The sequence below is a fragment of the Palaemon carinicauda genome, chromosome 6, assembly GCF_036898095.1.
Source record: "Palaemon carinicauda isolate YSFRI2023 chromosome 6, ASM3689809v2, whole genome shotgun sequence".
NCBI classification, from domain to species: domain Eukaryota; kingdom Metazoa; phylum Arthropoda; class Malacostraca; order Decapoda; family Palaemonidae; genus Palaemon; species Palaemon carinicauda.
In genome coordinates this window covers 114,765,625-114,788,124 of record NC_090730.1, presented here as the reverse complement: position 1 = coordinate 114,788,124, position 22,500 = coordinate 114,765,625, and the positions used below count along the sequence as shown (strand labels likewise).

At 34.4% G+C, this 22,500-nt stretch overlaps 1 protein-coding gene across 2 annotated transcripts in view; it reads right to left on the bottom strand.

The window, feature by feature from the left end:
- The window catches only part of LOC137642621 (nose resistant to fluoxetine protein 6-like), a 94,022-nt gene extending 84,279 nt beyond the window's left edge, over nt 1-9,743 (bottom strand). The window contains exon 1 of one of the 2 annotated variants that reach the window (XM_068375331.1): nt 8,652-9,743. In XM_068375331.1, the coding sequence (XP_068231432.1) occupies nt 8,652-9,043 (392 nt within the window). In that variant the 5' untranslated portion in view covers nt 9,044-9,743. The remainder of the gene's footprint in view (nt 1-8,651) is intronic. The other variant, XM_068375329.1, reaches the window with a different exon arrangement.
- Nucleotides 9,744-22,500: the final 12,757 nt, after the last annotated feature.

Genomic DNA, 22,500 nt, shown 5'->3' with positions numbered 1-22,500 from the left:
TATATATTATATATATATATATAATATATATATATATATATATATATATATATATATATATATTATATACACCAGATACATATATACATATATTATATATAAATATATATATATATATATATATATATATATATATATATATATATATATATATATATATATATATATATATATATTTCATTTACCTTTTATAGAGACTCCAGATTTCTTAGCTCATATGTTATCTGTTATTTTCTGCAAGTTAGCAACGGCAGTTGGAAATGTTACTTCATAATCTGAATGTGTTTGTTGTAGCTCATGTCCAGCTGATTAACGCCCATTTTTCATAACTCCCATATCATCTATAGTTTTTTAACGTCTTTTGGTAAAACGTTTAAATAGGTTTACCATAGGTAATCATCTGTTTCCTAGTTTGCAATTTACCTTTAGTAAAGACCATGGAGCATGCCATGCCCTTCTTACAATCTCCATTGCTCTACAGAACTATCTTAATTGTGGTCAGGAAGTTCGTAGGAATGGCCTTGATTTTAGTGCTGACTTTGATCGTGTTAATCACGAGGCCTTTGTTTTCAAAATTAAATAGTTGGGAGTGTGTGGGTCTTTTTCTAGTATCATTATTGAATTTCTAAGTAATACTGCAGTTCGCAAAGAGTTCTTGATGGGCACCATAGTGTGTATAGGAATGTGATATCTGGTGTTCCTCAGGGTAGTGTTCTTGGCTCATTAATTTCCATACTACATACACATGACATGTGGTTTGGCATAGAAAAGAAGTTTGTTCCATATTATGCGGATGATGCTACTCTCTTTGAATGAATTCCATCTCCTGAATGTAGATCTGGGATTGCTAAATCATTCATTAAAGATCTGGCTAAAATTAGTGCATGGTGCAAATTATGGGTTATGAAGTTGAACCATAACAAAACTCAAAGTAGGATTGTAGTAGGTCGAGGACAGTGGTTCCTAAACATGAAGATCTCTCTGCATTGATAATGTTTATTTAACTCTATAAGGCTATTTTAAAATTTAAGGTGTGATTCTTGATAGCAAATTTATTTAATTTTGAGAAACATATTTGGTCTGTTTCTTCTTCAACTACACAAATAATTGTCTTATTGAGAAAGTTTTTTTAGATTTTCGTTGATCAATTTATTCTGAAGAACTGTTTTCATTCTTGCATTCTGCTTTGTTTCGAGTATTCGTCTCCTGTCTGGTGTTCAGCTGCTAAACCCCATTTTAATTTGTTGGGCAGGAACTTAAAGTCTGTTAAATTTCTTATTCTTGATGTAGATATTAATTTCTAGCATTCCGTCCAGTTAGTTCGTTTTGCATGAGGCATAAGAATTTTCATAACGTAACATGCCCATCCTTTGCATTCAGATCTTCCTAAAACCTAAATTCAATCAATCAATCAATCAGATCTTCCCTTACAGTACCATCCTATTTGAATACTACGTAAGTAGTTAATTCTAATAGTCGTGCCATCTCCTTCATAAGGATTAATACTACACAGTATTCTAGATGTTTTATTCTAGCTGTGACCAAGCAGTGGAATAATCAGGTAGTTAGCTTGGTGGAACTTCAAAAGTTCAAATTTGCAGTGAATGTTTTTATGTTTAACAGGCTGACATAAGTCTCTTTTTATAGCTTAATTATGAAAGACATATTTTAATGCTGTTGCTGTTTTTAAAGGATTTTTAAAAATTGTACATTACTTCTCTTGTAATTTACTTAATTCATCATCTCCTTTCATAACTCGGCTATTTTTTCCCTGTTGGAGCCCTTGGGCTTAAAGTACCCTACTCATACAACTAGGGTTATAGCTCAGCTAATAATGATAATAATAATGATAATAATAATAATAATAATAATAATAATAATAATAATAATAATAAAGGTGAAGAAAGAGAAGAGCAACAATAAGCTCTCTCTCTCTCTCTCTCTCTCTCTCTCTCTCTCTCTCTCTCTCTCTCTCTCTCTCTCTCGTCCCATTTATGCATCTACCCTTTCTTTACAGATTTTAATTATTCATTATTAACAGTAAGTTATCTTTCTCTCTCTAATCATATCTTCTCGACATCTTTCGCCCTCTCCTTCGTGTTACATTCGACTAGTATTGGCATGTTGTAATGCTCCGTGGGTCTATGAACTTTAATTCTCCCAGTTTGAACTTTAAAAATATTCCCAAATAACCACCGACCATTTGATGAAACATGCTTATGATTGCGTCAAAATTCATGTGCAATTTGTATTTCAATCTGAAAATTCTGAATTTTGAATCGAAATTACTTTTTATTTTGGGCATCAAATACATGATAAGAGGATTGATGATGTTGAACTTCTATTTATTTGTATCTGACCAATTTCTTAAGGAATAGCCTCGTTTGTATTAACCATTTTGATTAGATTATATACATTTTCCTTTTCCTTGATTACTTTATTTGGCAATATCATCGTTTTAAAAGAAATTTGTAAAGTGGTTCAAGAATCTTCTCTATTTTCTCGCATGTAGGCTACCTGGAGATGATTATTCATTTTTAAAGGAGAACTGTGACCATGTTTTCCGTTGGACATGTTTCCATAGATGGTTTGGTCATAGTTATAAACAATTGTGCAGTAATTTCTCGATTTATGCATGTGCTATATCTTGCATAACTTGCAATGTAACTTGTTTTGATTGTCTGTCTTGCAAGGAGGTAAAATTTCTATATTGGGGTTAAGATAACTGATAATGCCTAATATATATTTTTCTATATTGGGTAAGTAGCTGAAATGTCTTTTAAATGTAAGTAGTTATGTCTAAAGTAAATATGTATGTGTGTTACTATCAGGTTCTTTCTTATAGGAAGCTAGGTACATTTCCCACTTAAGTAATCTAACTATGTACTTTTAAGCACTTATATGTTTCATTTGATAAATGAATGGTTGTGTCTCCATTTACCTGTCACATTGCCTCAAAAGAAAGCTTGCCATCTCTTACAACGGTCTCGGTGACTGTCAATAAACATTACCTGTCTCTTTTGAAAACATGGTTAGAATATATATGAAAAAATTATGTTTAAATTTCAATTCTAAATTATCTCTATTTTGATGTTTATCTAATCTTCCAAAAAGTGTTTTGTAATTATGGACATCCTTCATTTACAGCGCAGGCGTAAGTGCGTAAATGTAACTAAGAGTGCAGTAAATTGCACTGTTCCAGACATGCACAGTAAGGGGAAGCGAGAGGGAGAAGGAATGGCACTCTCCTTGTTTTCATTTGAAATACCAATTTCATCCTAGTAAAATATATGTGCTGGTCTTAGTTTATAATGTACAAGGGAAAATGTATGCAATTGTTGTCATTGCACTTAATAACATTCTCTTGTTTTTATACCTTAATGTAAAAGCAAATTAACAAGAATTGTTATGGTAAAGTTACATAAGCTGCACCATGTAGATCTTACATGTGGTTGACACTGTACTACTGAACGTTAAAATTTGTAATATTCTTCAATAAGTTTATGAAAATGTCAATTCTTCTGTTAAATGTCTCCTACGTTAAGCATGCAAGGCTTGTATAACAATTTAGGCATGAGTACAGTATAGCTTATGCTAAAAACTGCCTCTTTTTTTTTCTTCGTCTTACAAAAGATTGCTGTCCTATATGAAATTTCATGTTACAGGGTATCAGTTTAGGAAAGTATAAGTACCAGTTTAGTTAGAGACAATCTGGAAGAAATCCACTAGCAATAAGTTGCTTTCGAAATGTATCTGCCATCTGTTGAAGAACTATAAAACAATATAAAAAAGACGAGAACCAACCTTTCCCTAATCCATAACAACAAAAATGACGATTCTTTTGTCTCCAATGTAAAGTACCAGTTCCTATTAAGAATACCTATAAAATAATAGCCTACATAAAGGTTTTAGTTGCTATGTATAGGATAGTCTATAGTTAGTTGTCCTAAATAAATTGTAACCTCTGAATGTAAGTCAAGACACATGACATATCAATACATAGAAGTAATGAAATTATATACAGTGACAGTTGTGTAAGATGTATTTATATGTTATAATTTGATATATCCACCTAACACCCTAAAGTTGGTTACAAAGACACTAAGTCTGTACTAATTTTCAGGTATGATGGCCTAACCTATGGTAATCAAGCTAATGTCACACTAATTTAAGGTAATTTTAGCCTATTGCAACCTGTTGAATTTTTTTTACCTGTGTTCCTTGTATAACATGAACTATAAAGTGGAGGATGATTTAGAGAGATAAGACTTCTATGATAAGTTATTATCTGCCTTAGATAAAGCTGTCAAATATAACAATTGAGTGATCAGCTTAATGCCATGAAAAGGGAAAGGGCTGATTCTTAAACACAACATTCAATTCTCCAGCATATCAGACCTTTGCTTGGCATTTTGGATATTCATATTATTGCTTTTCGACTAGGTGAATATCTATACTTCATGTTTCAACAATTTTTTTTTTTTATGAAAACAATCTTTTTATGGCTAAAACATCCTTTTCTTATATTTACGTAAGTGTATCTAGTCACTTATGCAACCATTTTCATATCAGCGTGCTTAAATAATTAATTTCTCTTAAAGAATTCGAAGTGAAGATACTTATAGAAGGTTCCCATAAACTTCATGTGAGCCATTTTCTTTTAAGCTGAAAATGAGAATGTAATTTATTTCTTTCGATTGTGTCTTCAATAAACTTATGTTGCGCTTCCCTAAGTTATATTTAAATCGTAATTCTTTGTTTGCTTATTTATATATTTACGATTTTCATGTTATCGTTATACTAAGCGATACAAAAATTGTCAGAGGCGATAACTAATTATGCCTAAAGCGTAAAATTTTTCTAGAAAATATGCAAACGAGAATATATTACTACAGTACTCTTACTCATGTGTGGACATTTGGTACATATAGTTATATATTTCAAGATTTGAAGGATGTGAGTCACCACTGCTTAGTAGAAAACCCTGTGATGTGATAATTATGACATCATCCCTAGTGGTGTCGTATGCTTACCACTTTAAGTCCAAACTAACACCTAATTAAGTTAATCAGACGATTTCTAAATAAGAATACTTTGACGGCCGATTTCCCAAAACATGAAATTTTCAGAGAAAAGTTTAGAAACTACCTTTTTTGTTTATTGACCTATATTTCTAATTCATATATGAAAAGACAGAAATTTTATGCTCTTAACGTTTACAGAAAGGTTTTAGAAAAAAAGAAATATGAAAAACAGCAATCTTTACCATTATTGTTTTGAAAAAATACACATAAAATGAGGATGAATAAGAAAAATCAGTTTCATAAAATTTTTGTTAGGAAAATTATCTTCAAAATGTTTAATTGATGAAAATTGGTCGAGGAATAAAATAAGTAGATTAAGTTTGCAGTGACCCCCAAAATAACATTTGTTTTAATGTTATTTGCTACAGTAGACAGAGAAGATGTAACAATGATACCACCTGACTACCCAGAATCAATATTAACACACAATTTATTAAATAATACACAGTCAATAATGCCCAGTAATCCATTTCAGGGCAGTTTTATTTTAGTAGGTATCCTGAATAACCCAATCAATAATCATTTTAAGTAATGTCTCTTGAAACATAAGGATATTTCAATGTTAAATTTGCCAGAATTACAAGGTGTTGGGACTGATAGCGAGTTCTGTTTCTACAGATATTGATAGAATCCAAGTAACCCTTCGTAGAGTGGAATAAGAAATTGCAACATTATTAGATGCTGAAATGAGCAAAAGGGGAAATAACATATCTTGGAGTCAGTTTAATGACATACTAAATCACCACTTTACTTGATCAGCTAATATAAATGAGGCTTTAAAATGAATTTAGATTAAATGTTGCAGTATAGAAAATTGCCATAGAACTTTGTTGACTGACTGAAATGTAAACTGTCTGCTTTTGAAATGAAATGCCTTAAGGATTACCTTCTCAAGGCTGACAGTCTTGTGAAAGTTAAGTTGTAGAGAGAACTAAGCAATCTATCGGAAGAGAGACTCAAGGATTTCCTTGATGGTATGGTACCATTAGAAAGATTAATTGAATTTGTTATATATGAGTCTCATCTAGATGTTACCAAAGGAAGAGTTTTTCCTGTTAATAATACCATTTCCTAACCCCAGCCTGTAGTAAATAGTAGGCCTAATGTACACACCACAAGAGAATTCTAAGACCGAAAAAGCTCCGTATGTCTGTTAGCAGACCATTCTGATAAAATGTTGCCGTTTATATCTCTGATTGAGAGATAGGAAGTATCTACTGTACAAAATCTATGTTGATATTGTTATACTTATAGTCTACCCTGATTATTGTAACTGAGGAGTTGGTTGCCCTTGCTAAATCTCTCTCTCTCTCTCTCTCTCTCTCTCTCTCTCTCTCTCTCTCTCTCTCTCTCTCTCTCTCTCTCTCTCTCGGGATGCAGCTTTTTTACACCAAGCTTTGTATACTTCTCATATGTAATCGCAAAAGTTTGTTAAACTTCTTAGCATATAAAATGTTTGAATCAATTAACATGAATGGAATAGATTTACGGATCTGGGTCATATACCTAGGCGTTGGGAATGCGAGGGCAGTTAGTACCCAAGTCCCTAGAGATTAAAACCCTCGAGATGCACTATGAAGTAAAAGTTAGAATGAGTAAGGCAGCGAGATAGGAGAAAGGAAACAAGAATGGAGATGAAATAGGATATAAAGCAAGTGGTGCTAGAGGCTGAGGTAACGCGTCAATAACTCCATAAGAAAAATAATTGCTGCAGAATTGTGCCCCTGGAGTGTCATAGGACCACAGCCATATACGAGGTTGTCATTTGATACGCGACGCCGGTAGATGTCGTACTATCAAGCAGTAACCAGTTCATTTATGTAATTCGTTCCTTTCTGAGTAAGGTAGGCGTAGGAAAAGATGATGATGATGATGATGATGAAGACGATGATGTCATTCATATTAGTTTCTGTATCCAGTCTTTTCACTGTATTAATCTTCATGCTTTTACCTTGTTTTCACTGTTGCTAGAGCATTTTCTTTTATATGATCTGAGTGATAATCTCTATAATCTATTTTATGTGAAATTAAAAATCATCGAAAAAGATTAATCTTTTTTTTTATTTGCTACTTCATAGATAGTACGATTCTATTAATACTACTCAAGTACTTTGATTTTATGATGAGTTTAGATGATTACATGATTTTTAATTGCTGGTTTTTCTTGCCTGAGGGTATACAGTACTCTGGCACACTATTCTATCTTATTTCTCTTCCTCTTGTTTTGTTAAAGTTTTTATAGTGTATATATGAAATATTTATTGTAATGTTGCTACTGTTTTTAAAATATTCTATTTTAGTTGTTAATTACTTCTCATTTCCTTGTTTCCTTTCCTCACTGGGATATTTTCCCAGTTGGAGCCCCTGGGCTTATAGCATCCTGCTTTTCTAACTAGTGTTGTAGCTTAGCAAGTAATGATAATAATAATAATAATAATAATAATTATAATAATAATAATACGAGTAGTAGTAGTAATAATAATAATAATAATAATAATAATAATAATAATAATAGTAATAATAATACGAGGACTAGCAATAATAATAATAATAATAATAATAATAATAATAATAATACGAGTACTAATAATAATAATAATAATAATAATAATAATAATAATAATAATAATAATAATACGAGTATTAGTAGTAATAATAATAATAATAATAATAATAATAATAATAATAATACGAGTATTAGTAATAATAATAATAATAATAATAATAATAATAATAATAATAATTAGATGCCTACACTTATTATTATTATTATTATTATTATTATTATTATTATTATTATTATTATTATTATTATACTCACTAACTATGGTCAGTGATTATAATAATAATAATAATAATAATAATAATAATAATAATAATTGCAGGCATCTAATTCAAACGCCCCTCTCTCTACCATCATCATAGATAACAGCTGCATGAAATATCACTGACATGACGCGTCTTTGCTAATTACAAGTAATATGATATAATGCAAAAGGTAACCAGCAACACATCTGGGTGTATCCAAGCGATGCTCTCTCTCTCTCTCTCTCTCTCTCTCTCTCTCTCTCTCTCTCTCTCTCTCTCAAAATACTACTGTATTCTCTCCGTGTCTCCTATCCAAATACCGATGTTTCATAATTATCGAGAAATAATCTCTCTCTCTCTCTCTCTCATTTATATATATATATATATATATATATATATATATATATATACATATTTATATATATATATATACATAAATATATATATATATATATATATATATATATATATATACAGTATATATATATATATATATATATATATATATATATATATATATATATATATACAGTATATATATATATATATATATATATATATATATATATATTCGGTTCAATATTTTATTTTTCAAAGGATATGCCGCCTCATTTCGATATACTGAAATATTATCTAAGATTAAATCTGTAAATTTCATTAATTTGTGAAAATCAGATTCTACTCTTTAAAATATATACAGAAGTTATGATTAAAGATTTGGAGAAAAAGTTAAAGTTATAGAAGCCAAACTGAACTCACCCAGGTATTCGAGGGGTTGGAGTAGACACATTATTTTGCTGACGGCCTTTGTCATCCTCTGGTTCTCTATGAATTATTTTTCTTTTGTCTTCGTTTGTTATTCTGTTTAGTTCCACCCATCCCTTCGCCTTCGTCGCTAGGTAATTAGTTTTCCATTTCTCCTTGTCTTTTTCTTCCTTCTCCTGCGCCTCGTCGTACTTGGTCTTCCTTTCGTTGGCGATTTGAAATTGCCCGTAATTTTCGCTCTGCAGAAGTTCATCGGCGGCAACTTTCTCTCGGGCTGACTCGAATTTCGTGCTGAGGGCGTGAGGAGGCCCAACCTCCGAAGGATTCAGTAGATGGCTGTATGGGACGTGACCCATAGCCAGGACAATAACGAGGAGAGGCACCATTGTGGATGGAGGAATTTTTTGATTTTATGTCTATCCTTAAATTACATCGTTTTTATACCTCAATTTTCTCATCACATTGATGTTAGCATCAGTAGACTTTAAACACCGAGTTCATAATCACATTGACACCCTTTTAAGTTCAGCCGGTTAGAAGAGTCATTCTGTCACGGTATGCTAAGCACTATCGGTGATAACTAACTATCTTATCTTTGATTACTGAGATTATCTAGACATAATTAGTTAAATCACAGTACATAATCATACCATCTCTTTACTCAAGCACAATTTAATTTAGCGTATAGCAAATAATCAGGTAAAGAAGTGTAACAGAAAATATTCTCCTTTATATGGAATGTAACGTATGACAGCTAAATATTCTTCCATTACCGATTAGCTTCAGGTCTTATCATCCAATATTTTGTTCCTGAGCACCTATGGTATCTTCCAAATACTATCTAGAATAAATTTTTTTCAGTCTTTATCGGGAGCACATTACGGTTTTTGAATACTTGCTAACGAAAGGACATGTCAGTTGTCATTGGTGAGGGTTATCAGTGAATTATCATCAATCTATTCGATAAAAAGGAACGGCAAGCACTATTACTACCTAGTTATATAACGCACACTAAAAATTGCAGGTCTAGAGTATGATCTTTCATCACCACGTCAGACGTTGCGCTATTGCCTAGGTATTAGTGACTGTGCTAACGTCCAGGGTGGCCAGAGTTCCGAATCAATGCCTGCTCTACGTTGCAGTTTCTTGCCCTGTAAGGTCTACCCATACAAATATGTTATCACCTCTTATATTACATACTGGCATTCATTTATTCTAATTGATGCAGTTCAAAAGTGAAGGGATATGCATTATGTTTTCATTCTTAAAGGAAAGTGTAAAATATGCATGGTATCGATTGGGATAAAGACATTCGGTACGACAACGGCACGGCATGACAGTAGTGTCTGGGAAACTGATGGAGGGTTCTACCCTATGGAGGAGGATATGGGAGGGAGGGGAGTAATGACTCAGCCAAACGTAAGAAGTTTCATTGCTGATTCAAGGTCATAAATTGCCGCATTGTGATAAGAAATAAAAAACTTAGATTAATAATAAAAATAAGATTGATGCAAACATGCGATCAAGATTCTTCGTGATTGGAGTAGATAATTATAGGATATGTTTTATCCATTTCAAACGAGAGAGAGAGAGAGAGAGAGAGAGAGAGAGAGAGAGAGAGAGAGAGAGAGAGAGAGAGAGAGAGAGAGATAACGTATTGTAAACAAAGCAAAAATTAATTCAAATGGAAAGCAGACAGAGGCACAGTGAACATAATTCTTTTATTTTTGTTAAAGAGAAAGAAAGATAAAATGGGGCGGTGCAAGTGGAATCAGCCAATATGATATGAAACAAAGGATATAGATATATGGCAGCATCCTTTCTATGTAGAGGACGATAAGAACACTAACAGCAACGAGGAAAGTCAATTAAGAAAATGATTGAAAAGGGACGTGACAAATAACCCCACCTCCCACCCGCTTTGTTTTCCAGTGAGGAGTGATTCTGGAATTCCATAGCTTTGTAATCTGGAAGGGTGCCAGAAGGGGGCTTTTCTAGAATGCTAGATTTCATTAGGTTAGGAAACTGAAGGGAGTGGCACGGAGGAGTCATTCTATGCAATAGGAGAAGGGTGTCTTTATAGCATATTTGGAAGGTAGAGTAAGGACAGGTGTAGGAAAATAAAGAACTTTTTACTTCTTTTATTTTAGATGTGGGTCATTCTTTAAAGCCAATGTTCTCCCCTTTATATAAGATACAAAAATAAGACATTGAATCTAATCCATGAAGTAAGAATGTAAATATTATTATATTTGTGAATGTTAAATCCTTCTGCGAATGAAATTAATTATATTTTTTAGTCCACCACATAAGGAATATCCCTTATATTCGAACAATACTCACGGCCCCCTCTTTCATTGATATTGTTCAACTTGTTAAAGCATCTTAAAAAACGTCTTTTGTAAAATTTGCGTTAATCAGTACTCAAAATTAATCTCCTCGGATTTCTTTATTAAATAAAAAAAAAACATTATTAAATATGGTCTTTTTACAAAAGAACTCTGAAGTGACCCTAGAGGCCTAGACAGTCTTAGAGACTAAATAATATAATCATTCCTCTGTCAGATTATCACAACGTGTTTAGTAAATTAGTTGTAGCTAAAAAGATTATAAAAACTTTGTCACACCTCTTGTATATTATTATCTTCGTGTTTTCCCAGTAGGTTGTTCAAATGAAATTCAATTTGAGTTTTGTTAAACTTCTTGTATCCTTATGGTTATCCTTGAAATATAGATAAGTGAACGTGAGAATATTAAAGATTCTTTAAACATGTACTGTAAGTACCTCTTGTTCTTTTCAGTGCTTCATACATGGAAAATATGAAATGATTTAGTACCATGAATTGATGAAGCTATGATTAATCTAAAACTACTGTCGAAATCCAGACTGGGTATAATATTACATACGCTGGTGCACAGGATCATTCTAGTGGAGCGGCTAAGGGAAAAATCGTTCAGTTTGTGAAGAAAGCATGAAACTTTCCACAGTGGTATTTTAGGACCTAAGGATCATGAAAAAAAATAGACCCCAAGAAAATCGATCCCGTGGTGGCAGCCATATTGAATTTCAAAATGGCCGCAATTTTTTACTTATTTTAGTCTATAACTCCGTAACTAAGGGAGGTAGAATGTTAATTCCTGCACCTTCACCCATGTTTTGAGGGTCAAGGAATCCAATGGACCCATTGTCAATTTTACCAAATGTCGGCCATATTGGATTCCAAGATGGCCGACACCAAAATTCAGATTATATTATATCTCATAGAATATCTTTTTTCTGATTGATTGAACAATTTCTAGATGTCACCCCAATGTTTTCAGGGTTGAGAATTTTCAATTAGCATATTTAAAATTTAATTTTGTGTTAGCCATATTGGATTTCAAGATGGCTGCTGCTGACAATATAGGGTTAAAGTGTTCCATGATCAATGATGCGAAATGCAAAATTTCCAGGTTTTCCAAGTGTTTCAAAGGTGGGTGGTAAATTTGAATATTTCTTGAAATCTTATCCCCTTATGTCTGCCATATTTGATTCCAAAATGGCTGCCTTAACAAATTTTATAGACCAAACTTTCTTAATTTATGCTGTTTATTTAGGTAAAAATGCATTTTCAGCTGAACGTTCAATACAGTATCTCCTGGTCAAAGTATATATCAATATCAGGGTCACATTTGGTTATAATACAACCAATCAAAAAATGAAAGTAAAGATGCATTTTAAGCAGGTCAGGGTTGCATTCCTCATGATTATCAAAGTCAAAATGTCAAAAGTTTGTCCGTTAAACCTCATAGCAATTACCATTACATTTGCAAAGCTGGGTGCAAGCCTTTTTAGTCTTGAATGTCTTAAAGCATTTGCAGTTTCCTGAGCAAGATTTAGTGCAAACACAAGCAATCAGTTCAAGACAGGCTTTTTCAGCTACTGATAAAGTTGTCCACATAGGTTTGTAATATCCATCCTCAGATTTTCTCCAGCCCCAGTCATTTGCGCAAGGGAGTTGCGGTTGAGATTGGAGGCACTGGCCCCAAATGTATCCTGCCTGGTAAACTGATCTCTTGATAGCTCCTCAAGTGCTGCCCTGGTCGGAGGAATATTGTCAATGTTTCTTGAACATTTTGTGAACAAGTTTATTCGTGCTGCATTCACATGGATATCATCACTAGTACGACAGTACATCAAAACTACGAACCGCTCCAGTTTGCCAATGACCTCTTCTGAAAGTATGCATGGAGACGATACCAAGATGAAAATCTCTGTTATTTCTGGCAATGCAATCCAAGTGTTCCAAGCTGTTTTCTTTCCATAATTTGCAAAATGTGCTGTTGTGTCGCATCCCGTGAAAGCGTGAAAGAATGGCAGTCCTTTTGCCTTCTGAGGACCAATTGAAGATACTATCTCATGAATAGGGATGTACCGAAAGTCTTTGCCAGTTCCAAAGGCAATCCATAGCTCCTGAAGGTTAGAATTGTCACTGAAACTAGCAACTGCCAGGACAACAACATCAGTGTCCACTGTTCTGATCATCACTGTTTTGAAGCCAGACAAAACTGCATCCTGGACATGCAGCAGGATCCTTGAATCTGCTTCCTCTTGTGTGCATGGCTGAAGTCGATCCGTTTGCAGATCTAGACTTGAGCTAACAACAGACTCATTCAAGGTGGATACAATCACTCTGTTTCCAGTGTCATTTGAAACACACTCGTTAGCTAGGAACTGAAAAAGTTCATCTTTGTTGTTATCATTACGTAGGAAATTTTTTCAATTTCCTGGAAGCTTGACATTTTGTGACACCCGTCGGCGAGCACCAGTTCCTCTGCTCTCTCTTGTAGAGAGTTTTAAGCTGTCCTTCAAGTAAACATCCCAAACTATGTCAATTCGAAAAGATTTCTGTAACTCAGACATCACATATGGTAGGAACACCTCCTTAGCATACTCCCCAAATGTCTTAGCTTCTCCAATTGGCAGAAAGTGTACAACAGCTGCTCCGTCAAAGACTCGAACATCAACAATAGGATGACTTGAGTGCAAATCCTTGTTTTGAGATTGGAGACAGTCTACAAGATCAGACTTTTTCCCTTTTCTCAATTTCCCTCCTGAAGATATTGATGGCGGATATAGCTGGTTCTCATGTTTGAAAAAATCATCGAGGTTACTTTCCCTCATCTGGCTAGCTATATAGAGTCTGAAGAAGAGACTACAGTCATTCTTAAGTTCTAGAACTTTTTGTTTGTCCTTAGACACACCAGATTTTGATTTACTTTTAAAAAGCAGGAATGAATTTTTCGAAATTGGTGCACTTATTGCTGTCTCATTTTTCACTAATCGCTCCTCAATGAAGGTTTTGAATTGTTCTGTCCCAAGTATTTTAATTTTTTTAATACTGTCAACTACACACTGGGACAATATATCTTGTGTGTCAATTGTAGACAAGTTCTTGCTTTGATCAAGAAAAGGATTTCCAAGTTCCTCCATTGTGTGAACAAGAGCTTGCACATCCTCCAAGAAAGTTCTTTGTGTGGCGTGGCTCTGATCATGATGTCTGCTGCCAGTGTCTGCAGCATCTGTTGGATCCATTTCAAGTTCATATTCCGCTACAATCTGTGAGAGCTGTGGACCAGCCACCATCCATCGTCGCAGGGCACCAGGGTTTTCTGTTAATTCAATAGCTCCACCATCTCCCTTTACACGGGCATTAACCTGCTCGTGGGCTTGGTCCAGTCCAATAGCTGAAAAGGTATTTCCAGTTTTATTGGAAGTAAATGCACCTCGCATGAAAGCATTGTAAACCTCTGGGCATCTTTGCTGGAGAGTAGACATGTCTCTAATGTGGACTGGAAGCCATCTTGCATAATGCACATGATCCATGGCAAAGAACCAAGGGGCAAGTTTGGCCAAAGTTTCGACATTCAACTCGAAATCAGACGTCCTAATTGCTCTCACAAATGCCAGCAGTGTACGCTCTAGATCAAACACCATACTCCAAAAATGAAACATGGGATGTTCAAGACGCATCTGTTCACACCATTCAAGGTATGCATTCTCAGAGTCGAGAGCCCTGTCAGCAGTTGATGTGTTAACCTCCTCATAAGCTTGTCTCCGAAGAATATGTAGTGTGGCCATTGTTACCTGATGAGCTCTTCGTGTCTTTGTTACATGAGATCCATGTATAAAACTATAATAAGCATACAAACACTATGAAATAAAATCTAAAAGTAAAAAAAATAATATGACGGCCATCTTGAAATCCAAAATGGCCGCCATTAGGTCACTTTTAAAGTTAATAACATTTACGGCTCATTTTTCTTTTGCCTACTCATACAGCGAATATTCTGGCCTATTCTTTCCCCATTCTCCTCTGTTCTTATATACCTAACCACACTGAGATAGCCAAACAATTCTTCTTCGTTTAAGGGGTCAACTATTGCAGTGTAGTTGTTTAGCAGCTACTTTCCTCTTGGTAAAGGTAAAAGAAATTCTACGAGAAGGACACTCCAAAATCAAACCATTGGTCTGTAGTCTTGTGTAGTGCCATAGCCTCTGTACCATGGTCTTTCACTGTCTTGGAGTAGAGTTCTCTTGCTTGAGGGTACAATCGGGCACACTATTCTACACTATTTCTCTTTCACTTGTGTTTTTGAAGTTTTTTATAGTTTATATGTGAAAGATTTATTTTAATGTTGTTACTGTTCTTGAAATATTCTAACTGTCCATTACTTCTTTTGCAGTTTATTTGTTTCCTTATTTCCTGTCCTCACTGGGCTATTTTCACTGTTGGAGCCCTTGAGCTTATAGCTCCCTGCTTTTCCAACTAGGGACGTAGCTTACCAAATAACAATAATAATAATAATAATAATAATAATAATAATAATAATGAATTTTTAGGTAATGGAATGCATAGCGTAGTTGTTGATGGGCTCCATAGTGAGTATAGGAATGTAATATCTGGTGTTCTTCAGGGGAGTGTTCTTGGTCCATTACTTTTTATACTATATACGCATGATATGTGTTTTGGCCTAGAAAGCAAACTTGTTGCATGTGCAGATGATACTACTCTCTTTGCATCAATTCCTTTGCCTGGATGTAAACCTATATTTAATAAATCCCTTACTATAAATCTAGCTAAAATTATTGTATGGAGCAATTTATGGGGCATGCAGTTACATGCCTGGGGTCATTAATTTGTTTATTCTTTGCAATTTTTTGCTACGGTATAGGGTGATGGGACACAGGCTACTTTGTATAAGGTGGTAGAGGTGTTGATTTTAGGGTGCCAGTAATAATCCAACATGACCTATTTAGCTATGGGTCTACCAACGCACATATGATCTGGCCCACACTGATGAACAGTACTCCGCAGTAAAGTAACAAAGTAACAGGTGGTGTTGGCAAGTTTGCTGAAGAGGTTGTTCCTAGTTGCTATTTCATGTTTGTTTTATTTGTGTGCTCTTTAAAGGCCAGTGTTCTATTAAGAGTGACATCTGAGTGGTGGGGGTGATTTTGCAGTTCTAGGTCACACCATATGGTGATTGTTTAGGTGGAAGAAACACACCTGTGTTTTTCTTGGGTTGACATTAAGGTTCCACATTTAGTAGTACGTGGAGAGGGTAGTCAGGGTGCTTGGAAGTGTTTCTTCCATAGTGGTGAAAGAGTTTGATTGTGTGGAAATGCACAAGTCTGCATATATGTACCTGTGGATGTTCAGGTACCGTGGGTGGTCATTTGTATAGATGTTAAATAGTGTCAGTGCCAGCTGACCCTTGTGGAAGGCCATAGTTCTGGAACCTCTATCTTTTTTTTTCAGCCATCTATTTCTACGAAGAATTGCCGATTATATCCTTTCCAATCGAAGCTGACCGTTGAGTGACGTCCTTTCCCTAAATGCATAGAGGAGTCCTGTTCTTTTGATCACTTTCCTTTACAACTCTTAAAACAAGCACACTTGATGTTAAGCTGGATTAAACACGGGAGGGGACAGTAGATTTGTTTTTAAGACAATGAGGTTATTGGGAAAGGGTTGGCTTCTTATAAGTTGCCTACAACCGTTTACTTATTCATTTTCATTCCATATTCTATTTATTCCTTCCCATATATGTACAGTATTATTTACAAATGCTTTATATCATTCTTTGTATTAATGTATAAAGTAAATACTGCTGCATAGATATTAGCATTATACAGTACGTAGCCTCTTTTAATACACTTCTTATCTTTTAAAGGAAAACAAAAACAATTGTTCATTTATCTATTTTTCACTTATAAATAAATGAATTCTTGGTATAAATCATTGGCTTAATATCCAATCGTCATCGTTGTCGTCGTCGTCAGAGGAGTCAAGATCAATTACAAAAATGAGTCAAGGAATTTATCTATGGCAATATCCTTCTTTGCAAAGTCTTGGCATGTCTGACAGCTTTGCTCCAATCTTCTTTTGTTATTCTCTAGCCGATGATTCCTACAGCAGTACCTTCAAGTCTTTCATAATGAAATTAATTTTTCTTGCCACATAGTTTTTCACTTGGATTCCTCGTTGCGGACTGATTGGTAACGTCTCTGACCGGTGTTTGCCAGTCGGGAGTTCGAGTCCCGCTCAGACTCGTTAGTGCCTTTAGCGTCTGCAACCCTACCATCCTTGTGAGCTAAGGTTTGTGGGAGCATATAGGTCTATCTGCTGAGTCATCAGCAGCCATTGCCTGACCCTCCCTGGTCCTAGCTTGGATGGAGAGGGGGCTTGGGCGCTAATATATAGGGCATTGTCCTGTTCACGAAATTAAACATATACCAATAGATTCCCTGATGCTGCTATGATTAACAACATAAAATTGGCAACATATGATATTAGCACCCTCCACACCCAGGGCCTCGAATATGCAGTCCGATTGGTATGGAGGCAGATGGTATGGAGACAGACAAGAAATGAGTTTGGTTGAGAGGAGATGGATCTGATCAAGCCCCAGGGCTAACCAACGCCTGTCCATCTCGCACACATACTCACTGTTAATGCATACTCAGTCTTTCAATCTTGAGCTGATAAACCTTATGGAAAAAAGACTAGCTTCAGGCATCTAAAAGCTTAATCCACTTTTTGTTATAAGTCGATCAGGCACCTTCCTTATAGTGATGAGATGTACAAAGTATTTTGAGTTTGACACAAAGTATTCTGAAATAAATCCTGGTCCGCCGGCCATATAGCTTTTGTAAGAGTATAGTAAGCAATGATTCAATGATGCAGACTATTCTGGTATTCTGTATAGTTTGGGCAACCTTCAGAAAAAATGCTCGCTGGCTTACCGTATCATATGGTGCTGTAAGGTCGACAAAGACTGTACTGGTGATTTGCTTCTTCTCAAACCCTTCCCTGATGTATTGCCTCAGGTTTAATACCTGACTGCAGCAGGATCAACCTAGTCTAAAGCCAACTTGGTCTGTCAACAGTTGTTCTCCAACTGAGAGTTGGACAAGGGCTAAAATCATTTGTTCATATAATTTTTATAGGACATATAGTAAGAATATTGGTCGATAGCTTTTGGAGGATGATGGGTCTTTCCCTAATTTTAGTAAGACCACCTCTCTCTCTTCTCCAAATCTTTGGGATTTGGTAGGTCATTGCACAGGAATTGAAGAGCAATAAGAGCCATGCTTTTGCTTTTTCTCTCCAAAATATGACATAATTTCTGTGGTCATGCCATCTAGGCCGGCTGCCTTGCCGAATTTGAGCTGCTTCTTGTCAGCATTTAATTCTTCTAAGGTGAATAGTTGAAAGTTATTACCACTGCCTTGCATGATTCAGTCCATGTCCTGTCTCATTTTCATCAGATAGCTCCGCTCTTTGTTGTACGGCTTGCCATTCAGCAGCACTTGGACTACCTGGTTGGGGGTTACGGCAGCTAATCTAGGTTGAGGTTCCTTTTCCAAGTTCAGTTTATCGATGATTGTACAGGCTTTTTAGCTGTTATGGGTCATGTCTATTGTAGTTATGACTCTGTGCCAATATTCTTTTCTTTCATTGCTGATATAGGCCAGAAGTGCCTCTCCAAGTTCTATGGTAATTTCAGCAAAGGGGTCTTTGTTATCTGTCTGCACCTGCAATGTAGCTCTTCCTGCAGCCTTTAGGAATGTGTTATTTTGAAACATCCTAAACCTGTGATTGAAAGTCATTGTAGTGTTTTGTGACTGGGCTGATATTGGAGATCCAAGTCTCAAGGTCTGACTCAAAGCTTTCCCAATTTACCTTGAGTAAGTTGAATCTGGGTCTGAGTTTAGATGGTCGGGATCTGATTTGAAGGTTTTGTGTTGAGTATCATTGGTCGGTGTTGTGATTTTGGTATAGGATCGCCGATCGATTTTCCAGTTTTGGGGAATGTCTTGATGAGGCAAATACTAAGTCTGGATTATACCCCCGTCTCCAACGCGCGCTTTTGGAGGATGCTCTATCCTTTGCATCATGCAGGAGAGTTAATTCATGGGTTTTGCCCTAGTTCTCGACAGCCTCACCACCACTGCTTATATGACTGTAGCCCCAGGTAGTGCTGCAACTATTAAAGTTATCAATAACATGGCATGCCTTGTTTTCTAGTAGGTTAGTTTATATTCATGTGAAGTTTGTTGTTAGTTTATACACATTCGTGATGTTAATGTGTCCAATATCTACCGGGAAGATTTCCAGCCCACCAACTGAGATGTCTTTGCTGTTCAGGATGATGGATTTATATTGGGCAAAGATTGCACTTCCATGGACAGGGCTTGATGAACGGATTGTGAAATATCTGAACCCACTGTACTTTCATTCTGAAATTCTTTAATATACTTTTCTAGCTCAGCCACTGAGAATGATTTTTGTAATTCATAGATTCACTATTGCTTTTTTTGTTAATTCAATCCATTCAGCCATTTCCCTCTGACTCTAAAACAATTGACACATATTTTTCCCAAAGGCTTCTGCTAATAATTCTGCCTTTTCTGCTGAATAAAAAAAAAAACAATTTGATTTTATGATGAATTCTTTGGTGGTTATATTTATTAGGTTTCCTTTAATTCTATTCATCGTATTTCAAACTTCTTCCTGGCATCCAAAGAGACTATAATTTTAACACAATTTTGACAACCTTTTCTCTTTTACAGAATTTTATTACAAGTGGTTGGATGTTTAGTAAAATGCCTTTTTGCTTGCTGCCTTTCCAGCTCTGCCTTCCTACATTTCTTATTTCACTGAGGCTTGTTATATCTAATGCTCTTTTTCTCACTAGTTTGATATTTTTTTTTTTTTTTTAGATTTACCATTCTATTACTGAAATAAATTATTTCACCTCCCAGTTCTAATATAGTTACCATATTCATTATATCTATTTCATTATTCCATTTTTGTCAATTTACATGTTCATACTCTTCTTTTTCTATTAGCCCGTTTGTTCCGTTAGCTAGTCTCTAAATAATAAGATAATCTGTAATTATTTATGAAGTGAACAATGAATATACTGTTGAAAAATCCTCTTTAACAGAATTAAATCTTGTATGGAGTTCTAGAACTCAATCATAATTTTCCTTGAATACTTCCCTTATCATTTTCCCACTAATGTTGATTGTATTGTCTACGACTTCAAGTTCCCACAAGGAGTGATGAACATCAGAATCTCTACTAGTACGAAATTTCACCCCTTCTTATCTATATATTCAAATTATTCTTTAGTCGTTGTGTCTCTTGGGTTATAAGTAATCTTTAGCTCTAAATCGCCTCTCTTGAATTTGACTTTGATATGTTGAACTTGTATGTTACCGTTTGGATATTCTGTAGTGTTTTCAACTGTGTAACATATACTACTAATGCTAAGGATCATTACACCCCTAAATCTATGACCTTCGGGCTTTGTAGTTTATAAGCCTTGCCTGTCACTTTTTTTAACTTTTTGAAACGTTTCACTTACACAACAAATTTGTGGTTTCCTTCTGTTTATCACTAGTTTCAACTAAAACTGATTGTCATAAACACCCCTTGCATTCCATTGAATTAAAGATAATTTTGACATAATATCCATTTTTATTCTTTGAAGTTTTGTTCTGAACCCACTAATCCTTTATAAGATTTTCCAATTCCCCATCGTGAACAGTTAAACCAAAAGTAACAAGAATTTACTTTATGAAATTTTCATCCATTCATATTGATTAGCTGTCAAAATGTTTCCCTTTTCGGAATTCCTTGTATCACACAGATGAATTCATATAATTTTACTGTATCTCTTGAGTCCATTTTTAATTCAGTTTTTCCTACACTGTTAAAAAATTGTATTAAAAAAAAAACGGTAAATGCCTGGCAACATTCAATCCAGGATTTTTACCATTCTAAAAACGGATATAATGACATAAAGGAGTGATATTACGGTCACCAACCCGTAAAAGATAATAACAAAGTATGATGGGATTACGGTCGCCCTTATTTCACTGAAATACGGCCAACAACGGTATATTTTTTGTACGTCCAGTGCTCTTTCCTTGTATTTGACAACTTTCCTCGATTGTTTTTATCTCGTCCCTTTCCAAGATTTCAGCATAACTTTCCTCGAAAGTTTAGCCTCTAATTTGGCTGGTATTTAGCTTTGATAAGAATTCTCAAATTACTTGGTAAGAGTTTTCACGATTCTTTACATTTTCTCTCTTCCAAAGATTTTATTTCTCTTTAGCTTCTTTATGAGATACAATCTTTCAATGTTTTTACTACTTCTGTTCTTTGTACTTCTTTTGTTACTCCACAACTCTTATTATTATTATTATTATTATTATTATTATTATTATTATTATTATTATTGTTATTATTATTATTATTATTATTATTATTATTATTTTATTATTATTATTATTATTATTATTATTATTATTATTAGCTTAGTTACAACCCTAGTTGACAAAGCAGGATGCTATAAGCCCAGCGGCTCCAACAGGGAAAATAACCTAGTAGTTACCAATTAAAATAAGATATTTCAATAACAGTAACAACTTTGAAATAAGTCTTTCATATATGAACTATAGAAATTAAAAAAGAGGAAGAGAAATAAGATAAAATAGTGTGCCCGAGTGTACCCTCAAGCAAGAGATCTCTAACCCAAGTCAGTAGAAAGACCATGGTACAGAGGCTATGGCACTACCCAAGACTAGAGAACAATGGTTTGATTTTGGAGTGTCCTTCTCCTAGAAGAGCCGCTTACCATAGCCAAAGAGTCTCTTCTACCCTTGCCAAGAGGAAAGTAGCCACTGAATAATTACATTGCAGTAGTTAATCCCTTGAGCAAAGAATTGTTTGGTAATCTCAGTGTTGTCAGGTGTATGAGGATTGACGAGAATGTGGAAAGAATAGGCCGGACTATTCAGTGTATGTGCGTTTCTATCCAGTATGTCAAAAATAAATTAAATGGTACTTGAAATAAAGCACAACTACGTTATGTGCTCTCTCTCTCTCTCTCTCTCTCTCTCTCTCTCTCTCTCTCTCTCTCTCTCTCTCTCTCTCTCTCTCCTGCTGGCAAACAAAACCAAACTATGAAATAAACGTGCATCATATGAAAATAACGCTAGAAATTTTTCTCATATATATATATATATATATATATATGTTTATATATATGTGTGTGTACATATGCATACATGGACAGTATATATACATAAACGCACACACACAAATATATATATATATATATATATATATATATATATATATATATATATACAGTATATATACATATATATATATATATATATATGTATATATATATATACATATATATATATATATATATATGTATATATATACACACACACACATATATATATATATATATATATATATATATATATATATAT